The 19,310-nt window shown below is 40.7% G+C and overlaps 1 protein-coding gene across 2 annotated transcripts in view; it reads right to left on the bottom strand.

Annotated features, from left to right (window-relative positions):
* Positions 1–7,226: 7,226 nt before the first annotated feature.
* Positions 7,227–19,310, bottom strand: part of LOC309613205 (uncharacterized protein) — a 179,109-nt gene continuing 167,025 nt past the window's right edge. For both annotated transcript variants that reach the window (XM_082359761.1, XM_082359759.1), the window contains one exon: positions 7,227–8,956. In XM_082359761.1, the coding sequence (XP_082215887.1) occupies positions 8,952–8,956 (5 nt within the window). In that variant the 3' untranslated portion in view covers positions 7,227–8,951. The remainder of the gene's footprint in view (positions 8,957–19,310) is intronic.

Raw genomic sequence — 19,310 nt, forward strand, 5'->3', positions numbered from 1 at the left:
TGAGAAGTTACTTTTATAATGGCTTTATTTTTATACTACAAAAATCACTCATTTTAAGTATACATTTCAATGATGTTTAGTGAATTTAGAGTTGTGCTGCCATCTTTACATATTTTAGAACATTTCCATCACCCAAGAAGATTCCCTGGGCCCATTTGCAGCCACTTACTCTACCCACATCCTCAGGCAACAACAACCTGTTTTCTCTTTCTGTCTAATTTCCTTTTCTGGACATTTCATATAAATGGAATCATACAATATGTGGTCTTTTGCATCTATCTTTCACTTAGCACCATGTTTTTAGATTCATCTCTGTTCCTTTTTATTGCTGAGTGGCATCCTGTAGTATGAACATACTGCAATTTGTTTATTCATTTAACAGCTGATGGGTGTTTGTGGACAAGTCTTTGTGTGAGTGTACGTTTTCATTTCTCTTGAGTAGATACCTAGGAGTGGAATCGTTGAGCCATATGGTAAATTTATGTTTAATTTTTAAGAAATTGCTAGTTTCCCAGGGTGGCCACACCATCTTACATTCCCACAAGCATGCGTGAGACCTCCAGTCCCACACACTCCCTAACGCTTGGTATTGATAGTTACATCTTTGTAGTGTTGAACCTTTCTAGATCATATGAACATAGAACATATGCAGTACAGCTTTCTTTGCATTTGTAGCATTTTACATCCCTCGCAGCTTTTAATAGATTTCTTCACATAGATTGTACACATCTTTGTGCATTTATTTCTGGGAGGTTTATGGGGAGGGGTGCTGTTGTAAGTGGGATATATTCTTCTGTTAACTTTTCCAGCTGCTTGCTGTTTGTACATAGGAAAGCTAGTTGTTTTGGTAGGTTACTTCTCTATCTGACCCCTTAGAGAAATCTCTCACTGCCTGCCATATTTTTGGTTGCTTCTCTTGGATTTTCCAGAGTAAACATAATTATTTCACCTCTTTCTTTCTCCTTAAATTGCTTATTTTTTCTCTTGCCTACTTTCATCAGTTAGAAACTTCCAAACAAAGTAGTGGTGCAGGGCATTCCTTAGTTCCAGAGTCTCATGGAAACTTGTTGCTTCCAGACATCACAGATGATGCTGATTTTTGGCTTGATGTGTGTGCGTTTGTTTGTGTGTGTAATTTTATCATGTTAATGAAGTATCCCTTTTCTGATTCTGTGAAGGATTTTCTAATAAATGGGTAAATATTGTCAAATGCCATTTAACATCTTTTACAATCATGATTTTTCTTCTCTAATATATTAATATAAAGTGAATTAAACGATGACCTAATATCAAACTGTCCTTGTCATACTGTACAAGTCTCACTTGGTTCTGGTGATTTTTCCCTTTTGATGTTCCTGTGGATTTTATTTGCTAATCTTTTATTTTGGACTTTTGCACTGATTTTTACATGAATGAAATTGGCCTGTGGCTTTCCTTTGTTGTGCTATAGTTGTTGGCTTTTGGCATCAATGTTCTACAGGTTCCTGATCAAGAATTTGGAAGTGTTTCTTCTTCTTCTAGGCCCTGGAGCAATTTAAATAGCATTGGAGTTAGCATTTAAACTGGCTGACTTCACCTGGGAGACTATCCCTGCCTGAGATCAGGCTCTCTTCCTCACCACCACCACCACGGGGGCTTGGGAGATGGTGGTAGTTTCTTCTGGTCTAGTTAGATACTTTCTGTTTTGGTACTTGTGGGTACTTTTTTTTCCCCCTAGAAAGTATCCACTTCCTCTAAGTTTTCAAATTTTTTTGCATAGAGAGTCAGCCTTGATTGTCCCCTTCTCGTCTTGATTAGCTCCACACCCCCCCACCCCCAATAAAACAACTTTTGGATTGACTTAAGGTCAGCATTTTTCTGTTCATTTATTAATTTGTGAAAACTTTTACATTCAGGAAATGCACACATGCTTCCAAGGAGAAATACACTAAGACACGCATCACATCCCAGACCCCCTGGGGCAGCAGGAACTCACTGGAACTCACGTGTCCCCTGCATTAGTAGGCAGATTCTCAACCACTGTGCCACCAGGGAAGCCTTGTTTTTTTGTTTCCTAAGTCTGTGAGTCTGTTTCTGTTTTGTAAATAAGTTCATTTGTATCATTTTTTAGATTCTGCATATAAGTGTTATCATATGATATTTGTCTTTCTCTGCCTGACTTACTTCACTTAGTGTGATAATCTCTAGGTCCATCCATGTTGCTGCAAATGGCATTATTTTGTTCTTTTTATGGCTCAATAATCCATTGTGTGTGTGTGTGTGCGTGTGTGTGTGTGTGTGTGTATACCACATCTTCTTTATCCATTCATCTGTTGATGAACATTTAGGTTGCTTCCATGTCTTGGCTATTGTAAATAGTGCTGCAATGAACACTGGGGTGCATGTATCTTGGTTTTCTCCAGATATATGCCCAGGAGTAGGATTGCTGGATCATATGGCAACTCTATTTTTAGTTTTTTGAGGCACCTCCATACTGTTCTCCATAATGGCTGTACCAATTTACATTCCTACCAACAGTGTAGGAGGGTCCCCTTTTCTCCACACCCTCTCCAGCATTTATTGTTGGTAGACTTTTTGATGATGGCCATTCTGACCAGTGTGAGGTGGTACTTCATTGTAGTTTTGATTTGCATTTCTCTAATAATTAGCATTGTTGAGCATCTTTTCATGTGCTTTTAGGCCATCTGTATGTCTCTTTGGAGAAATGTCTATTTGGATCTTCTGCCCATTTTTTGATTGGGTTGTTTGGTTTTTTTTATATTGAGCTGCACGAGATGTTTGTATATTTTGGAAATTAATCCCTTGCTGGTTGCTTCGTCGGCAAATATTTTCTCCCATTCTGTGGGTTGTCTTTTTGTTTTGTTTATGGTTTCCTTTGCTATGCAAAAGCTTTTAAGTTTAATTAGGTCCCTTTTGTTTATGTTTGCTTTTATTTTCATTACTCTAGGAGGTGGATCCCAAAAGATATTGCTATGATTTGTGTCAAAGAGTGTTCTGCCTATGTTTTCCTCTAAGAGTTTTATAGTATCCGGTCTTACATCTAGGTCTTTAATCCATTTTGAGTTTATTTTTGTGTATGGTGTTATAGAATGTTCTAATTTCATTCTTTTACATGTAGCTGTCCAGTTTCCCCAGCACCACTTATTGAAGAGACTGTCTTTTCTCCATTGTATATTCTTGCCTCCTTTGTCATAGATTAATTGACCATAGGTGCGTGGGTTTGTTTCTGGGCTTTCTATCCTGTTCCATTGATCTATATTTCTGTTTTTGTACCAGTACCATACTGTTTTGATTACTGTAGCTTTGTAGTATAGTCTGAAGCCAGGGAGCCTGATTCCTCTAGTTCCATTTTAATTTCTCAAGATTGCCTTGGCTATTCCAGGTCTTTTGTGTTTCCATACAAATTTTTAAGATTTATGGTTCTAGATCTGAAAAAAAAAATGCCATTGGTAATTTGATAGGGATTGCATCAAATCTGTAGATTACCTTGGATAGTATAGTCATTTTCACAATATTGATTCTTCCAATCCAAGAACACGGTGTATCTTTCCATCTGTTTGTGTCATCTTCGATTTCTTTCATCAGTGTCTTATAGTTTTCTGAGTACTGGTCTTTTGCCTCCTTAGGTAGGTTTATTCCTAGGTGTTTTTTTTTTTGACACAATGGTAAATGGGATTGTTTCCTTAATTTCTCTTTCTGATCTTTTGTTGTTAGTGTATAGAAATGCAACAGATATCTATGTATTAATTTTGTATCCTGCAACTTTACCGAATTCACTGATGAGCTCTAGTAGTTTTCTGGTAGCTTCTTTAGCATTTTCTATGTATAGTATCATGTCCTTTGCAAACAGTGACAGTTTTACTTCTTTTCCAATTCAGATTCCTTTTATTTCTTTTTCTTTTCTGATTGCTATGGCTAGGACTTCCAAAACTATGTTGAATAAAAGTGGTGAGCGTGGACGTCCTTGTCTTGTTCCTGATCTTAGAGGAAATGCTTTCAGCTTTTCACTGTTGAATATGATGTTAGCTGTGGGTTTGTCATATATGGCCTTTATTATGTTGAAGTATGTTCCCTCTATGCCCACTTTCTGGAGAGTTTTTATCATAAATGAGTATTGAATGTTGTCAAAAGCTTTTTCTGCATCTATTGAGATGATTATATGGTTTTTACTTTTCAGTTTGTTAAGTGGTGTATCACACTGACTGACTTGCAGATATTGAAAAATCCTTGTATCCCTGGGATAAATCCCACTTGATTATGGTGTATGATCCTTTCAATGTATTGTTGGATTTGATTTCCTAGTATTTTGCTGAGAATTTTTGCGACTATGTTCATCAGTGATATTGGCCTGTAATTTCTTTTTTTGTGGTGGTATCCTTGTCTGGTTTTGGTATCAGGGTGGCTTCGCAGAATGAGTTTGGGAGTGTTCCTTCCTCTGCAATTTTTTGAAATAGTTTCAGAAGGATAGGTGTTAACTCTTCTCTAAATGTTTGATAGAATTCACCTGTGAAGCTATCTGGTCCTGGACTTTTGTTCATTGGGAGTTTTTAAATTACAGTTTCAATTTCAGTGCTTCTGATTGGTCTGTTCATATTTTCTATTTCTTCATGGTTCAGTTTTGGGAGATTGTACCTTTCTAAGAATTTGTCCATTTCTTCTACATTGTCCATTTTATTGGCATATAGTTGCTCATGATCCTTTGTATTTCTGTGATGTCCATTGTTAACTTCTTCTTTTTCATTTCCAATTTTATTGATTTGAGCCCTCTTCCTTTGTTCTTGATGAGCCTGGCTAAAGGTTTATCAATTTTGTTTATCTTTTCAAAGAACCAGCTTTTAGTTTCATTGATCTTTTCTATTGCTTTCTTTGTCTCTATTTCCTTTATTTCTACTCTGAACTTTATGATTTCTTTTGTTCTGCTAACTTTTGGGTTTTGTTTGTTCTTTCTCTAGTTGCTTTGGGTTTAAGTTTAGGTTGTTTGTTTGGGATTTTTCTTGTTTCCTATGGTAAGATTGTAGTGCTATAAACTTCCCTCTTAGAACTGATTTTCCTATGTCCCATAGGTTTTGGATCATTGTGTTTTCATTTTCATTTGTCTCTAAGTATTTTTTGGTTTCCCTTTTGATTTTTTCAGTGATCCGTTGGTTGTTTAGTAGCATACTGTTTAGCCTCCACGTGTTTGTGTTTTTTACAGCTTTTTTTCTTGTAGTTGATTTCTAATCTCATAATGTTATGGGAGAGACCACTTTTTTTTGTTGTTTGTTTGTTTTGTTTTTATTTTTATTGGGCTATAGGGGATGGGTTGGGAAATATCTCTGTTAAGTTATGCCCTACTAGGGAAACGTTCATTCTAATTTTCCTGGGATAGCTTTTGGAGCTTTTTCTTTTTCTTGGAGCTGCTACTCTTGCTGGCAGCAGCCTCTTCAGGTCCACTGCTGAGAGGCTCCTCCTTGGAAGAGAATTTCCTCTTTTTCTTGGGGACCCTCTTGTTTCCTGACTCTTCAGGGGAGAGACCACTTTTTTAATCCATTCATTCATTGATGGACACTTGGGTTGCTTTCTTCCTTCTTCCCTCCTTCCCTCCTTTTTTTTTTTTTTAATTTATTTATTTTATCCATTCATTTTTGGCTGCATTGGGTCTTCCTTGCACGCGTGCTTTCTCTAGTTGCGGTGAGCAGAGGCTACTCTTCATTGCGGTGCACGGGCTTCTCATTGCGGTGGCTTCTCTTGTTGCGGAGCACGGGCTGTAGTCACGCGGGCTTCGGTAGTTGTGGCTTGCGGGCTGTAGAGCGCAGGCTCAGTAGTTGTGGCACACTGGTTTAGTTGCTCCGTGGCATGTGGGATCTTCCCAGACCAGGGCTTGAACCCATGTCCCTGCATTGGCAGGCAGATTCTTAACCACTGAGCCACCAGGGAAGCCCCCTCCTTACTTTTTAATTTTTAAAAACTCTCTGGGACAAGAAGCATCATAATAATTATAAAGGAAATTTTAAAAGAAAAATAATCAGCTACAGTGTCCTGCCCTTCTTATATGAACTGTTTTCATTTTCCTCTATTCCCTACCAGCTTTTGTCCATATGCAGTCACTATTAGTACAGATTTTTATGCTGTCTTGTCTTCTGCTTTACTTGGAGGCTAATCTTTTTTCATGTTAATACATTGCCTCATGCTGAACTTTTTGACAGATGAGTTCAGGATAATGTTTGCAACTAATACAACTTTAAAAAATCATTTCCCTGTTGGCTGTTTTTAATTTTCCATTATTTTGAGTAATGAAATTATTTTGAAATCTTTTGGAATCATTTATGTCTTCCTTCCCTCCCTCGTTTTGGATAAAGGCCCAGGAGTGGGCTTATTAGGTCAAAGGAACAAATGGTTTTAAGACTTTCAAAACATGCTACTGAGGTTGTACTAATTGAAACTGCCCTTTACAGAATTTGAGGGGATGGGTTTTGCTGACAGCCTCACCAGTTCTGGGTATCATTATTTATATATCTATTTTGCAATAGATTAAGTTATAATCACTATTTTCATTCACATTTGATTACCAGTAAAATTAAATTTTCTGCCTAATGTTTACCCCTCAGTTGTGTTTTTCTACTTTTGAATTGCCTTCTCCCACCCTTTACCAAGTTATCTCATGGCGAGTCAATTTCAAAGAAATTTATCTGTACCTGCTCTTTGTTTGCTATAGGTATTTTTAATGGAATCCTTCCCCCTCTGTTTTTCTTTAAATGCCGTACATGTGCATGCACACCCACCCACACACCCCAAATTGCCAAGTGTTGATCTTAAGTCAGCCTGGAGAAGGGAGAACTGCTCTCCCTCCTGGGGCCCCCACCGTGCCCAGCCCACTGCTGGGTTCCTGGTAAGCATGTGAGGGACAGAGCCGGGAGGCAGGCTGGGAAGTCTGCAGTTTCCTTTCTGGGCCAGAAATCGCTGAGCCGTTGCACAGATTTAGAAACCTACAGGTGGTTGCAAACTGTAGGCGCATCTATCTCCGGCCTGCTCAGGCCCCTGCATTCCAGAGTTTTCTCTTCCGTTGTCTCCTTCCCTCCTCCAGAGCCAAGTTCCCAGCAACAAGGCCTAGCACAGCACTTCAGACAGTTGTGGGTGCATTTCTGCTCGGGTGTCACACGGCTTATGGGCTGTTTTGATGCATATTAGGAAAGAATGAACAAGCACCACACATTACGGCTTGGGACAAGGCTGAAGTTAATTTGACTCTTTCTTAAAGTAAATGGCAGACTACAGGCACACCTCAGAGATAGGGGGTTCAGTTCCAGACCGCTGCAATAAAGCAAGTCACGTGAATTTTTTGGTTTCCCACTGCGTCTAAGTTATGTTTATACTATACTGTAGTCTATTAAGTGTGCAATAGCATTGCTTCTAAAAAAAACAATGTACATACCTTAATTAAACCATACCACATATTATAATAATGAAAACGTCTGAAATAGTGTGAGAATTACCAAAATGTGACACAGACACGAAGTGAGCAATGCTCTGTGAAAAATGGCACTGATAGATTTCCTCGACGCAGGGTTGCCACAAACGTTCAATTTGTAAAAACAAACAAAACCGCAACATCTGCAAAGTGCAATAAAACAAGGTGTGCCTATAGATGGCACAATGCTGTTGAGAAAGTAGAAGGCAGATGGTTGTTGTTGGGCAGCTTTGGGGATCAGCGCCAGCCTGGCCCTCTGCTAGTTGTGTGACCTTGGGTACATCCCCTGGGCTCTCTGAGCCTGCTGCTTCTATTACATGGGGATCGCCCACTCCTCATTGGGTTATAAAGTCTGAGAGAAGAGCAAACGTCTTTCAAAGAGCAGTGCCTGCACTCTGGGATCGGCTGGTTGTAACCATGGCAACATGGCACCTGCTCAATCAATCACGACAGCCCTCCCCTCCCCCTTCCCTCCAGAGTGTGGGAATGAGCAGGACCGGCTCCCCGATTCCCATTCACTCCTAAAAACTCTAAAACTCTCTAGAGCTCCTTCTTCTAAACTTCACTGAGCATCTGCTGTGTGCCAGGCATTTACGTGTGGGGAGGCCAGGGACAGTCTGGCGTCTGGCCCTCTGGTGGCCCCGTGCCTCATGGCTGACGCTTCACCCTTTGCCCTGGACTCTGGACTTGGTGTAGAGAGGGCCCTGGGGACCCCCTACTGGTGGGCAGGTTTCACAGCCACCCAACACCCCCCCACCCCCAATCTCTCCAGTGCATGGCTGACCCCAGCAATCTAATGGACACGTTCTTGGAATCCGCCTGCTTTATTTTTTCAGTTGAAAACTCAAGGGAAAAGCCTCCCCCCAAAGAAAGTGAATGACTTTTGGGGCTGTACTCTTGGGGTCTGAGTGCACAGAGCACACGCCTGTGGAAACCGGCCCCCTGGAGCATTCAGTCTTAGAGTCAGGCTCTACCCCAAAGAGGGAAGCACCCAACCAGGCTTGTGGTTAAGGGATTTGGGACCATCAGTTTCCCCTCAAGGAACCTCATGCCTCAGGGGAGACCCTGAAGAGGCCAGGGGAAGCCAATCCCAAGCTAGGAGACCCGGGGCAGCCTGGCTCATACAGCAGAGGCTTCCGAAACAGCAGCCGGCGAGTGACTAAATATCTCAGGCAGAACAGTTGCTGGAGTGGCGTCCGCTCTCCAGAGCTGGGCCCAGCGGGCCAGGCTGCCTCCTGGAATTACAGGGCAGGTGTTGAGGGAGGTGGAGCCTTATCCAGACCAGTGTGGGCTCTACTGCCCCCAGAAGCACTCTGAAATCAATGCCTAACAGCCCTTCTTTCCTGGATCTGTATCCTTCCTGGTCTTCTCTGAGCTTCTTGGCATTTCATTCTGCTTGTTCCGCCCCAGACAGGAATCTTGACCTTGCTGATGAGATGGGATTGTGGTAGAAGGAGAGGGAGTCTGAAATCTTTGGCAGCCTGGTGCTGGCTCAGGCAAAATCTCAAACTGCAACGAAAAAAGAAGAGAAGAGGAGTAAGGCTTTGCTGTAGGCCCAGAGGACAGGGAGCTCCCTCTGTTTCCTGGAAGCAAGCTGAGGGCCCCTGTTATAGCCCCTGGCATGCTGTACGCCCAGCAGGGTCAGGCCTCGAGTGGCCCTCATTAAAAGGACATCTCCCCCTTTGGAAGGGCAGTGGGTATGGTTAGATGGTTCCCTGCACTTGTGAGACGTGCCCTCACCCCCACCCCAGGAGTTCCTGGCCTGGGAGAGGGCTGAACCCCAGCACGTGATGCTTTGGGAGCATGGAGGGTGCACCCAAAGTTGGGGGTAGAGGGGAGTTCAGGGGCTGAGTCCTGATGAAGAGAGGGTATCCAGGTCATGAAAGCAGCAGGGACATTCAGATGTTTCCAGAACATTTGGTGACATCTGAATGACTTCTCTGCACTTTCAGAAGGAGCCAGCCTTACCCCTTGGATATCCAGCTCACACTGAAGCAGGAACCTCTTCAACTTAGGAGTCACAGACCCAGGAAGACCCTTGGCACCTCTCTGGGCAAGGCACACTATCAGCAGGTGAGGTTTTTTTTGTTTTTTTTTTAATTTATTAATTTTTGGCTGTGTTAGGTCTTCGTTGCTATGCGCGGGCTTTCTCTAGTTGCATCAAGCGGGGGCTACTCTTTGTTGCGGTGAGAGGGGTTCTCATTGCAGTGGCTTCTCTTTGTTGCGGAGCACGGGCTCTAGGTGCGCGGGCTTCAGTAGTTGTGGCACACAGGCTTCAGTAGTTGTGGCTCGCGGGCTTAGTTGCTCCGTGGCATGTGAGATCTTCCCAGACCAGGGCTCGAACCCATGTCCCCTGCATTGGCAGGCAGATACTTAACCACTGTGCCACCAGGGAAGTCCCAGCAGGTGAGTTTTAATCTCTGTACTTCATTTCTTTTTCTGGTCTTACTGAGTGTGATGGGGTCATCAATACAATACGTAATAGAAGCAGAGAGAAAGAGTGTCTATCTCCTTGCAGACATTAAAGGGACTGCTTCTGATGTTTCTCCATCAACTGTGATGTTAAAGGCTGGATACCAAATACCTCAAGTTACCAGGTTAAGTAAGGTCCCTCCTAGCCCTCATTTGCTAAGAGAATTTTTAAAAAAGAAAATATGAGCATTAGACAATCTTACTAAATGCCTTTTCTGTCATCTGTTGATAATATCTTTGGTTCTTTCCAGATATGATATTATATTTTTAAAAATTCCTAGTTCCCTGCCAAAATTTTTTTTTAACATCTTTATTGGAGTATAATTGCTTTACAATGGTGTGTTAGTTTCTGCTTTATAACAAAGTGAATCAGCTATACATATACATATATCCCCATATCTCTTCCCTCTTGCATCTCCCTCCCTCCCACCCTCCCTATCCCACCCCTCTAGGTGGTCACAAAGCACCAAGCTGATCTCTCTGTGCTATGTGGCTGCTTCCCACTAGCTATCTGTTTTACATTTGGTACTGTATATATGTCCATGCCACTCTCTTTGTCCTAGCTTACCCTTCCCCCTCCCCGTGTCCTCAAGTCCATTCTCTAGTAGGTCTACGTCTTTATTCCCATCCTGCCCCTAGGTTCTTCATGACCTTTTTTTTTTTTTTTAGATTCCATATATATGTGTTAGCATACGGTATTTGTTTTTCTCTTTCTGACTTACTTCACTCTGTATGACAGACTCTAGGTCCATCCACCTCACTACAAATAACTCAATTTCATTTCGTTTTATGGTTCCTTTTGGTTTCATTTTATATTCCATATATACAATGGAATATTAAATATTCCTTTAATATTCCATTGTATATATGTGCCACATCTTCTTTATCCATTCATCTGTCGATGGACACGTAGGTTGCTTCCATCTCTTGGCTATTGTAAATAGTGCTGCAGTGAACACTGTGGTACATGTCTCTTTTTGAATTACGGTTTTCTCAGGGTATATGCCCAGTAGTGGGTTGCTGGGTCATATGGTAGTTCTATTTTTAGTGTTTTAAGTAACCTCCATACTGTTCTCCATAGTGGCTGTATCAATTTACATTCCCACCAACAGTGCAAGAGGGTTGCCTTTTCTCCACACTCTCTCCAGCATTTATTGTTTGTAGATTTTTTGATGATCGCCATTCTGACTGGTGTGAGGTGATATCTCATTGTAGTTTTGATTTGCATTTCTCTAATGATTAATGATGTTGAGCATTCTTTTATGTGTTTGTTGGCAATCTGTGTATCTTCTTTGGAGAAATGTCTATTTAGGTCTTCTTCCCAATTTTGGATTGAGTTGTTTGTTTTTTTGATATTGAGCTGCATGAGCTGCTTGTAATCCCTGCCAAAATTTACGGTCTGTGTTGGATAAACCCATTTCTGAATTCCTGTGGGTTTGTGTCTATTGTCTGACTATGCTGGTTCTTGCTCTTAGAATTTTGTCTCCTTAAGTGTGTTCGTTTTTTATAATTACAGCGGTTATAAGTTCAGTGTTTAGAGTTGTATCACCATGCCTAGCATATGAAGTAGGTGCTCAGTAAAAATTTTTTAATTAAAAAATTCTTAGTTGTGGCAAAATATACATAACAAAAAAATTGACCATCTTAATAAGTGCACAGGTCAGTAGTGTTAAGTACTTTCACTTTGTTGTGCAACCATCACCACCATCCATTCTCCAGAACGCTTTTCATCTTGCAAAACTGAAACTCTGTCCCCATTAAACAACTCCTATTATCCTCTTAGACCAGCCCATGGCAACCATCATTCTGTGTTCTGTCTCTCTGAATTTGACAACTTTAGGTACCTCATAGAAGGGGAATCATACAGCATTGGTCTTTTTGTGACTGGCTTATTTCACTTAGCATAATGTTCTCAAAGTTCATTCATGTTGTAGCTTGTGTCAGAATTTCCTTTTTAAGGCTGAATGATATTCCATTGTATGTATATACATATTTTGCTTATCTATTCAATTGCTGATGGTCACCTGGGTTGCTTATAACTTTTGGCTGTTGTGAATAATGATGCTATGATGGGTGTATAAATAATCTTTGAGATCCTGCTTTCAATTCTTTTGGGGTATATACCCAGAAGTGGAATGACTGGATCATATGGTAATTTTATTTTTAATATTTTTGAGGAACTGCCATGCTGTTTTCCATATTGGCTACACCATTTTACATTGCCACCAACAGTGCATGATGGTTCCAATTTCTTCACATCCTTGCTAACACTATTTTCTAATTTTTTGATAGTAGCCACCCTAATGGGTGTGAGTTTATATATCATTGTGGTTTTGATTCACATTTCCCTAATGATTGGTGATATCGAGCATCTTCTCATATACTTGTTGGTCATTTGTATATCTTCTTTGGAGGAATGTCTATTCAAGTCCTTTGACCAATTTTTTTTTTTTTTAATCAGAGTATAGTTGCTTTACAATATTGTGTTTGTTTATACTTTACAGCAAAGTGAATCAGCTATATGTATACATATATCCCCTCTTTTTTGGATTTCCTTCTCATTTAGGTCACCACAGAGCACTGAGTAGAGTTCCCTGTACTATACAGTAGGTTCTCATTAGTTATCTATTTTATACATAGTATCAATAGTGTATATATGTCAGTCCCAATCTCCCAATTCATCCCCCCGCTTCCCCCTTGGTATCCATACATTTGTTCTCTACGTCTGTGCCTCTGTTTCTGCTTTGTAAATAAGATTGTCTGTACCAATTTTTTCAGATTCCACATATATGCGTTAATATATGATATTTGCTTTTCTCTTTCTGACTTACTTCACTCTGTATGACAGTCTTTAGGTCCATCCATGTTTCTACAAATGACCCAATTTCATTCCTTTTTATGGCTGAATAATATTCCATGGTATATATGTACCATATCTTCTTTATCCATTCCTGTTGAGGGACATTTAGGTTGCTTCCATGTCCTGGCTATTGTAAACAGTGCTGCAGTGAACACTGGGGTGCATGCATCTTTTTGAATGATGGTTTTCTCTGGGTATATGCCCAGTAGTGGGATTGCTGGGTCATATGGGAGTTCTATTTTTAGTTTTTTGAGGCACCTCCATACTGTTCTCCATAGTGACTGTACCAATTTACATTCCTACCAACAGTGTAGGAGGGTTCCCTTTTCTCCACACCCTCTCTCCAGCATTTATTTTTTGTAGATTTTTTTTTTTTAACTTTTGGGTTTATTTATTTATTTATTTATTTATTTATGGCTGTGTTGGGTCTTCATTTCTGTGTGAGGGCTTTCTCTAGCTGCGGCAAGCGGGGCCACTCTTCATCACGGTGCCGGGCCTCTCGTTATTGCGGCCTCTCTTGTTGCGGAGCACAGGCTCCAGACGCGCAGGCTCAGTAATTGTGGCTCACAGGCCTAGTTGCTCCGCGGCATGTGGGATCCTCCCAGACCAGGGCTCGAACCCGTGTCCCCTGCATTGGCAGGCAGATTCTCAACCACTGTGCCACCAGGGAAGCCCTGTAGATTTTTTGATGGTAGCCATTCTGACTGGTGTGAGGTGATACCTCATTGTAGTTTTTTTTTTTTAATTAATTAATTTATTTATTTATTTATGGCTTTGTTGGGTCTTCGTTTCTGTGCGAGGGCTTTCTCTAGTTGCGGCGAGCAGGGGCCACTGTTCATCGCGGTGCGCGGGCCTCTCACTGTCACGGCCTCTTTTTTTTTTTTTTTTTTTTTATTTATTTTTTATTTATGGCTGTGTTTGGTGTCCGTTTCTGTGCGAGGGCTTTCTCTAGTTACGGCAAGTGGCGGCCACTCTTCATCGCGGTACGCGGGCCTCTCACTATCGCGGCCTCTCTTGTTGCGGAGCACAGGCTCCAGACGCGCAGGCTCAGTAATTGTGGCTCACGGGCCTAGTTGCTCCACGGCATGTGGGATCCTCCCAGACCAGGGCTCGAACCCGTGTCCCCTGCATTGGCAGGCAGATTCTCAACCACTGTGCCACCAGGGAAGCCCTGTAGATTTTTTGATGGTAGCCATTCTGACTGGTGTGAGGTGATACCTCATTGTAGTTTTTTTTTTTTTAATAATTAATTAATTTATTTATTTATGGCTTTGTTGGGTCTTCGTTTCTGTGCGAGGGCTTTCTCTAGTTGCGGCAAGCAGGGGCCACTGTTCATCGCGGTGCGCGGGCCTCTCACTGTCACGGCCTCTTTTGTTGCGGAGCACAGCCTCCAGACGCACAGGCTCAGTAATTGTGGCTCACGGGCCTTGTTGCTCCGCGGCATGTGGGATCTTCCCAGACCAGGGCTCGAACCCGTGTCCCCTGCATTGGCAGGCAGATTCTCAGCTACTGTGCCACCAGGGAAGCCCCCTCATTGTAGTTTTGATTAGCATTTCTCTAATAATTAGTGATGTTGAGCATCTTTTCATGTGTTTGTTGGCCATCTGTATGTCTTCTTTGGAGAAATGTCTATTTAGGTCTTCTGCCCATTTTTTGACTGGGTTGTTTGGTTTTTTTTGATATTGAGCTGCATGAGCTGTTTGTATATTTTGGAGATTAATCCTTTGTCAGTTACTTCATTTGCAAATATTTTCTCCCATTCCATAGGTTGCCTTTATACTCTGTTGATTGTGTCATTTCATGCACAGAAGTTTTTAATTTTGATGAAGTCCAATTGGTCTATTTATTCTTTTATTGCTTGTGCCTTTGGTGTCATATCCAAGAAATCAATGCCAAATCCAATGCCATGAAGCTTTTCCCCTATGTTTTTTTGTAAGAGTTTTATAGTTTTAGTTCTTATATTTATGTATTTGATCCATTTTGAGCTAATGTTTTTATAGGGTGTTAAGGTAAGGGTCCAACTTCATTCTTTTCATGTAGATATTCAATTTTCCCAGCACCATTTGATGAAAAGATTGTACTTTGTCCATTGAATGGTCTTGACATCCTTGTCAAAAATTATTTGACCATATATGCAAGGGTTTATTTCTGGGCTATTTTATTCCTTTGGTCTATATGTCTGTCTTTATGCCAGTACCACACTGTTTTGATTACTGTAGCTTATGTTAAAAGTTTTGAAACCAGGAAGTGTGAGACCTCTAACTAACTTTGTTCTTTTTCAAGATTGCTTTGGCTACTTGGGGCCCCCTTGAGATTCTGTATGAATTTTAGGGTAGGTTTTTATATTTCTGCAAAAAAAGCCATTGGGATTTTGACAGAGATTGCGTTAAATCTGTAGATCACTGAGTAGTATTAATATCTTAATGATATTAAGTCTTTCAATCCATGAACATGGGATATCTTTCCATTTATTTGCATCTTCTTTAATTTCTTTCAGCAGTGCTTTGTAGTTTTCAGTGTATAAGTTTTTCACCTCTTTGGTTAAGTTTATTCCTAAGTACTTTATTCTTTTTGATGTTATTGTAAATGGAATTATTATTATTTTTTTAATTTTTATTTTATTTTTGGCTGTGTTGGGTCTTCGTTTCTGTGCGAGGGCTTTCTCTAGTTGTGGCGAGCGGGGGCCACTCTTCATCGTGGTGCGCAGGCCTCTCACTGTCGCGGCCTCTCTTGTTGCGGAGCACAGGCTCCAGACACGCAGGCTCAGTAGTTGTGGCTCACAGGCCCAGTTGCTCCGCGGCATGTGGGATCTTCCCAGACCAGGGCTCGAACCCGTGTCCCCTGCATTGGCAGGCAGATTCTCAACCACTGTGCCACCAGGGAAGCCCATGGAACTATTTTAATTTCCTTTTTGGAATGCTCATTGTTAGTGTATAGAAACACAATTGATTTTTTTTTTTTTATATTTATTTTTGGCTGTGTTGGGTCTTCGTTTCTGTGTGAGGGCTTTCTCCAGTTGTGGCGAGTGGGGGCCACTGTTCATCGCGGTGCGCAGGCCTCTCACCATTGTGGCCTCTCCCGTTGCAGAGCACAGGCTCCAGATGCGCAGGCTCAGTAGTTGTGGCGCATGGGCTTAGTTGCTCCACGGCATGTGGGATCTTCCCAGACCAGGGCTCGAACCCACGTTCCCTGCATTGGCAGGCAGATTCTTAACCACTGCGCCACCAGGGAAGCCCAACACAATTGATTTTTGTGTGTTGACTTACATTCTGCAACTTTGCCAAATTTGTTTACTAATTCTAATAGGTTTTTAAATTTTTTTAAGCTTTAGGGTTTTCTACATATACATGGTTTTTTAGGTATATATGATTGTGTCATTTGAGAACAGAGATAACTTTACTTCTTTCTTTCCAATTTGGATGCTTTCTGTTTCTTTTTCTTGCCTAATTGTTCTGGCTAGGACTTCTGATACTACTTTAAATTGAAGTGGCAAAAGTAGGCATCCTTGTCTTGTTCCTGATCTTAGAGGAAAAGCTTTCAGTCTTTTACCATGGAATATGGTGTTATCTATGGGCTTGTCAAATATGGCCTTTATTATGTTGAGGTAGTTTCCTTCTATTCTTAGTTTGTTGAGTGTTTTTATCATGAAAGGGTGTTGAATTTTGTCAAATGCTTTCTCTACATCAGTTGAGATGGTCATGTTTTTTTTTCCCTTCATTCTTTTAATGTGGTGTATTACATTGATTTTCCTATGTTGAACCATCCTTGCATTTCAGGAATAAACCCACTTGGTTATGGTGTATAATCCTTTTAATGTGCTCTTGAATTCTGTTTGCCAGTACAGCTGTTCCTCAGTATCCACGGGGATTGGTTCCACAGATACGAAAATCTGTGGATGCTAAAGTCCCTTATATAAAATGATATAATATTTGCATATGACCTATGTACATTCTCCTGTATAGTTTAAATCATCTCTAGATTACTTATAGTACCTAATACAATATAAATGCTATGTAAATAGTTGCCAGAATGCAGCAAATTCAAGTTTTGCTTTTGGAACTTTCTGGATTTTTTTTCAAATATTTTCAATCCGTGGTTGATTGAATCTGTGGATGTGGAAATCATAGATATGGAGGGCCAACTGTATTTTTTTTTTTTGATTTTTTCATCTATATGCATCAGGGATATTGTTCTGTAGTTTTCTTGAAGTGGCTTTGTCTGGCTTTGGTATCAAGATAATTCTGGCCTCATAAAATGGATTTGAAGATGTTCCCTCTTCAGTTTTTTGTATGAGTTTGAGGAGCCTTGGTTTCAATTCTCTAAATGCTTGGTAGAATTCACTAGTGAAGCCATCTGGTCCTGGGCTTTCCTTTGTTGGGAGGTTTTTGATTACCGATTCAATTTGCTTGCTAGTTATAGGTCTTTTCAGATTTGTTTCTTCATGATTCAGTTTTGGCAGGTAATATGTTTCTGGGAATTTATCCATTTCATCTAGATTGTCCAATTTGTTGTCACACAAGTGTTCATAGTACTCTCCCATAATCCTTTTTGGTTCTGTAAAAATCAGTTGTAATGTTCCCTATTTCACTTCTGATTTTACTTACTTGAGTCTTCTTTTTTCTTATTAGTCAATCTAGCTAAAAATTTGTCAATTCTGTTGATCTTTTCAAAAAACCAACTTTTGGTTTTGTTGACTTTCTCTCTTGTTTTTCTACTCTCTACTTCATTTATCTCTGCACTAACCTTTATGATTTCCTTCCTTCTGCTAGCTTTGGGTTTGATTTGTTCTTCTCCAGGATCCTTAAGGAGTAAAGTTAGGGTGTTGATTTGAGCTCTTTTTTAATGTGAGGATTTACAGCTGTACATTTCCTTAGTAGCACTGCTTTCTCTAAATTCCATAGTTTTGGTGTGTTGTGTTTTTGTTTTCATTTGTCTCAAGATATTTTCTAATTTATTTTGTGACTTCTTTGACCCATTGGGTGTTTAAGAGTGTGCTGTTTAATTTTGTACAATTTGTGATTTTTCCAGTTTTCCATCTGCTATTTCTAGTTTCTTTCCATTGTAATTGGAAAATAGTTTGTATGATTTCAGTTTTTAGAGGTTTATTAATACTTGTTCTATGGCCTAATATATGGTCTATCCTGGAGAATGTTCAATGTACACTTGAGAAAAATGGATACCCTGCTGTTGTTGGGTGGAGTGTTCTGTATATATCTGCTAGGTCTGGTTGATCTACAGTGTTTGTTGTTCAAATTCTCTATTTCCTTATTGATCTTCTCTTTGGTTGTTCTATCCATTATTGAAAGTGTGCTCTCTTTTGGTTACTATTTGTATGGAATATTTTTTTCCATCCTTTCACTTTCAACCTATGTGTGTCCTTAGATCTAAAGTGAGTCTCTTGAAGACAGCACAAATTGCATTTTTCAGCTCCAGAATTTGTTTACTGTTATTTCTACTTCTTTGTTGATATTCTCATTTTTCTCATATATTGTTTTCCTGATTTCACTTAGTTGTCTGCCATCTTTCTTCTCCTTCATCTGATTGATCATATTTAAGACAGTTGTTTTAAAGCCTGTCAATAAGAGGCCTATGTTTCTTGAGAGTTAGTTTCTGGAGATTTACTGTGTTCCTCTGAATGGGCCCTATCTCACTGTTTCTTTGTATGTCTTGTCATCTTTTGTTGGAACTGGGCATTTGAAAAGACATCCACCTCTCCCATGCTTTGCAGACTGTCCCTGTGCAGGGGAAGGCCTTCACTAATCAACCTGGTATGAAAGCTCAGGGTTCTCTCAAATACCTTCTACGGGTGCATCTTCCCTGGGCCTGAGTGTGTGCTTTAACTCCACATCAATCACCAGTAGACACAGCTGCTTTTAAATGTCCTAATTTCCCTAGCTTTCACCCCTGCTTCTTCTCAGGGGTTTAGATAGATATAGTATGGTATTCCTCTGTCCATAGTCTTGCTCCCAGTCACCTGCAGGACTGCAGACTCCCTGCAGCTGTCTCTGGCAGCAGCACCCACTCCTGCTTTCAGCAATCACCCACATGATATCCAAACTATGCCACCATTCTCATCATCACTAAGTCAAGAGAGACCTGTCCCTCTGGCAGGTCCCAGACAAGTCAGAACATTGCAAGCAAGTTCCACTCCTTTCCTTCCCTCCCAAAGGATGAGCCAGGAACTGGCTGGCTTCTTCAAAACTGTACTGTGGAAGGCAAGCACAAATGCCATGAAATTTCCTGCTGTTTAGAGTGAGACTTTTTCTCAATCAATCAGGCAGTCACTTGGTTGTTGCTGCTGCTTAACTGGTTTCTAGGGTTCTCACAAAGCTACTTTGGTCCATATATTGTTCTATATTCAGCATTTCCATGGAGGACTGAGGATTTGTAGGTTCCTAGCCTGCCACCTTGTTGATGTCACTCTCCTGTCTTCCCCTGGATTTTGATCCAGATATTTCCAATACCCCATTTTCTCTATCCTGTCTAACAAACATTATTAGATATCCCACCAGAAGGACTGTTCTGAATTAA

Source organism: Balaenoptera borealis (genome assembly GCF_965194805.1).
Source record: "Balaenoptera borealis genome assembly, chromosome: 16".
NCBI lineage: Eukaryota > Metazoa > Chordata > Mammalia > Artiodactyla > Balaenopteridae > Balaenoptera > Balaenoptera borealis.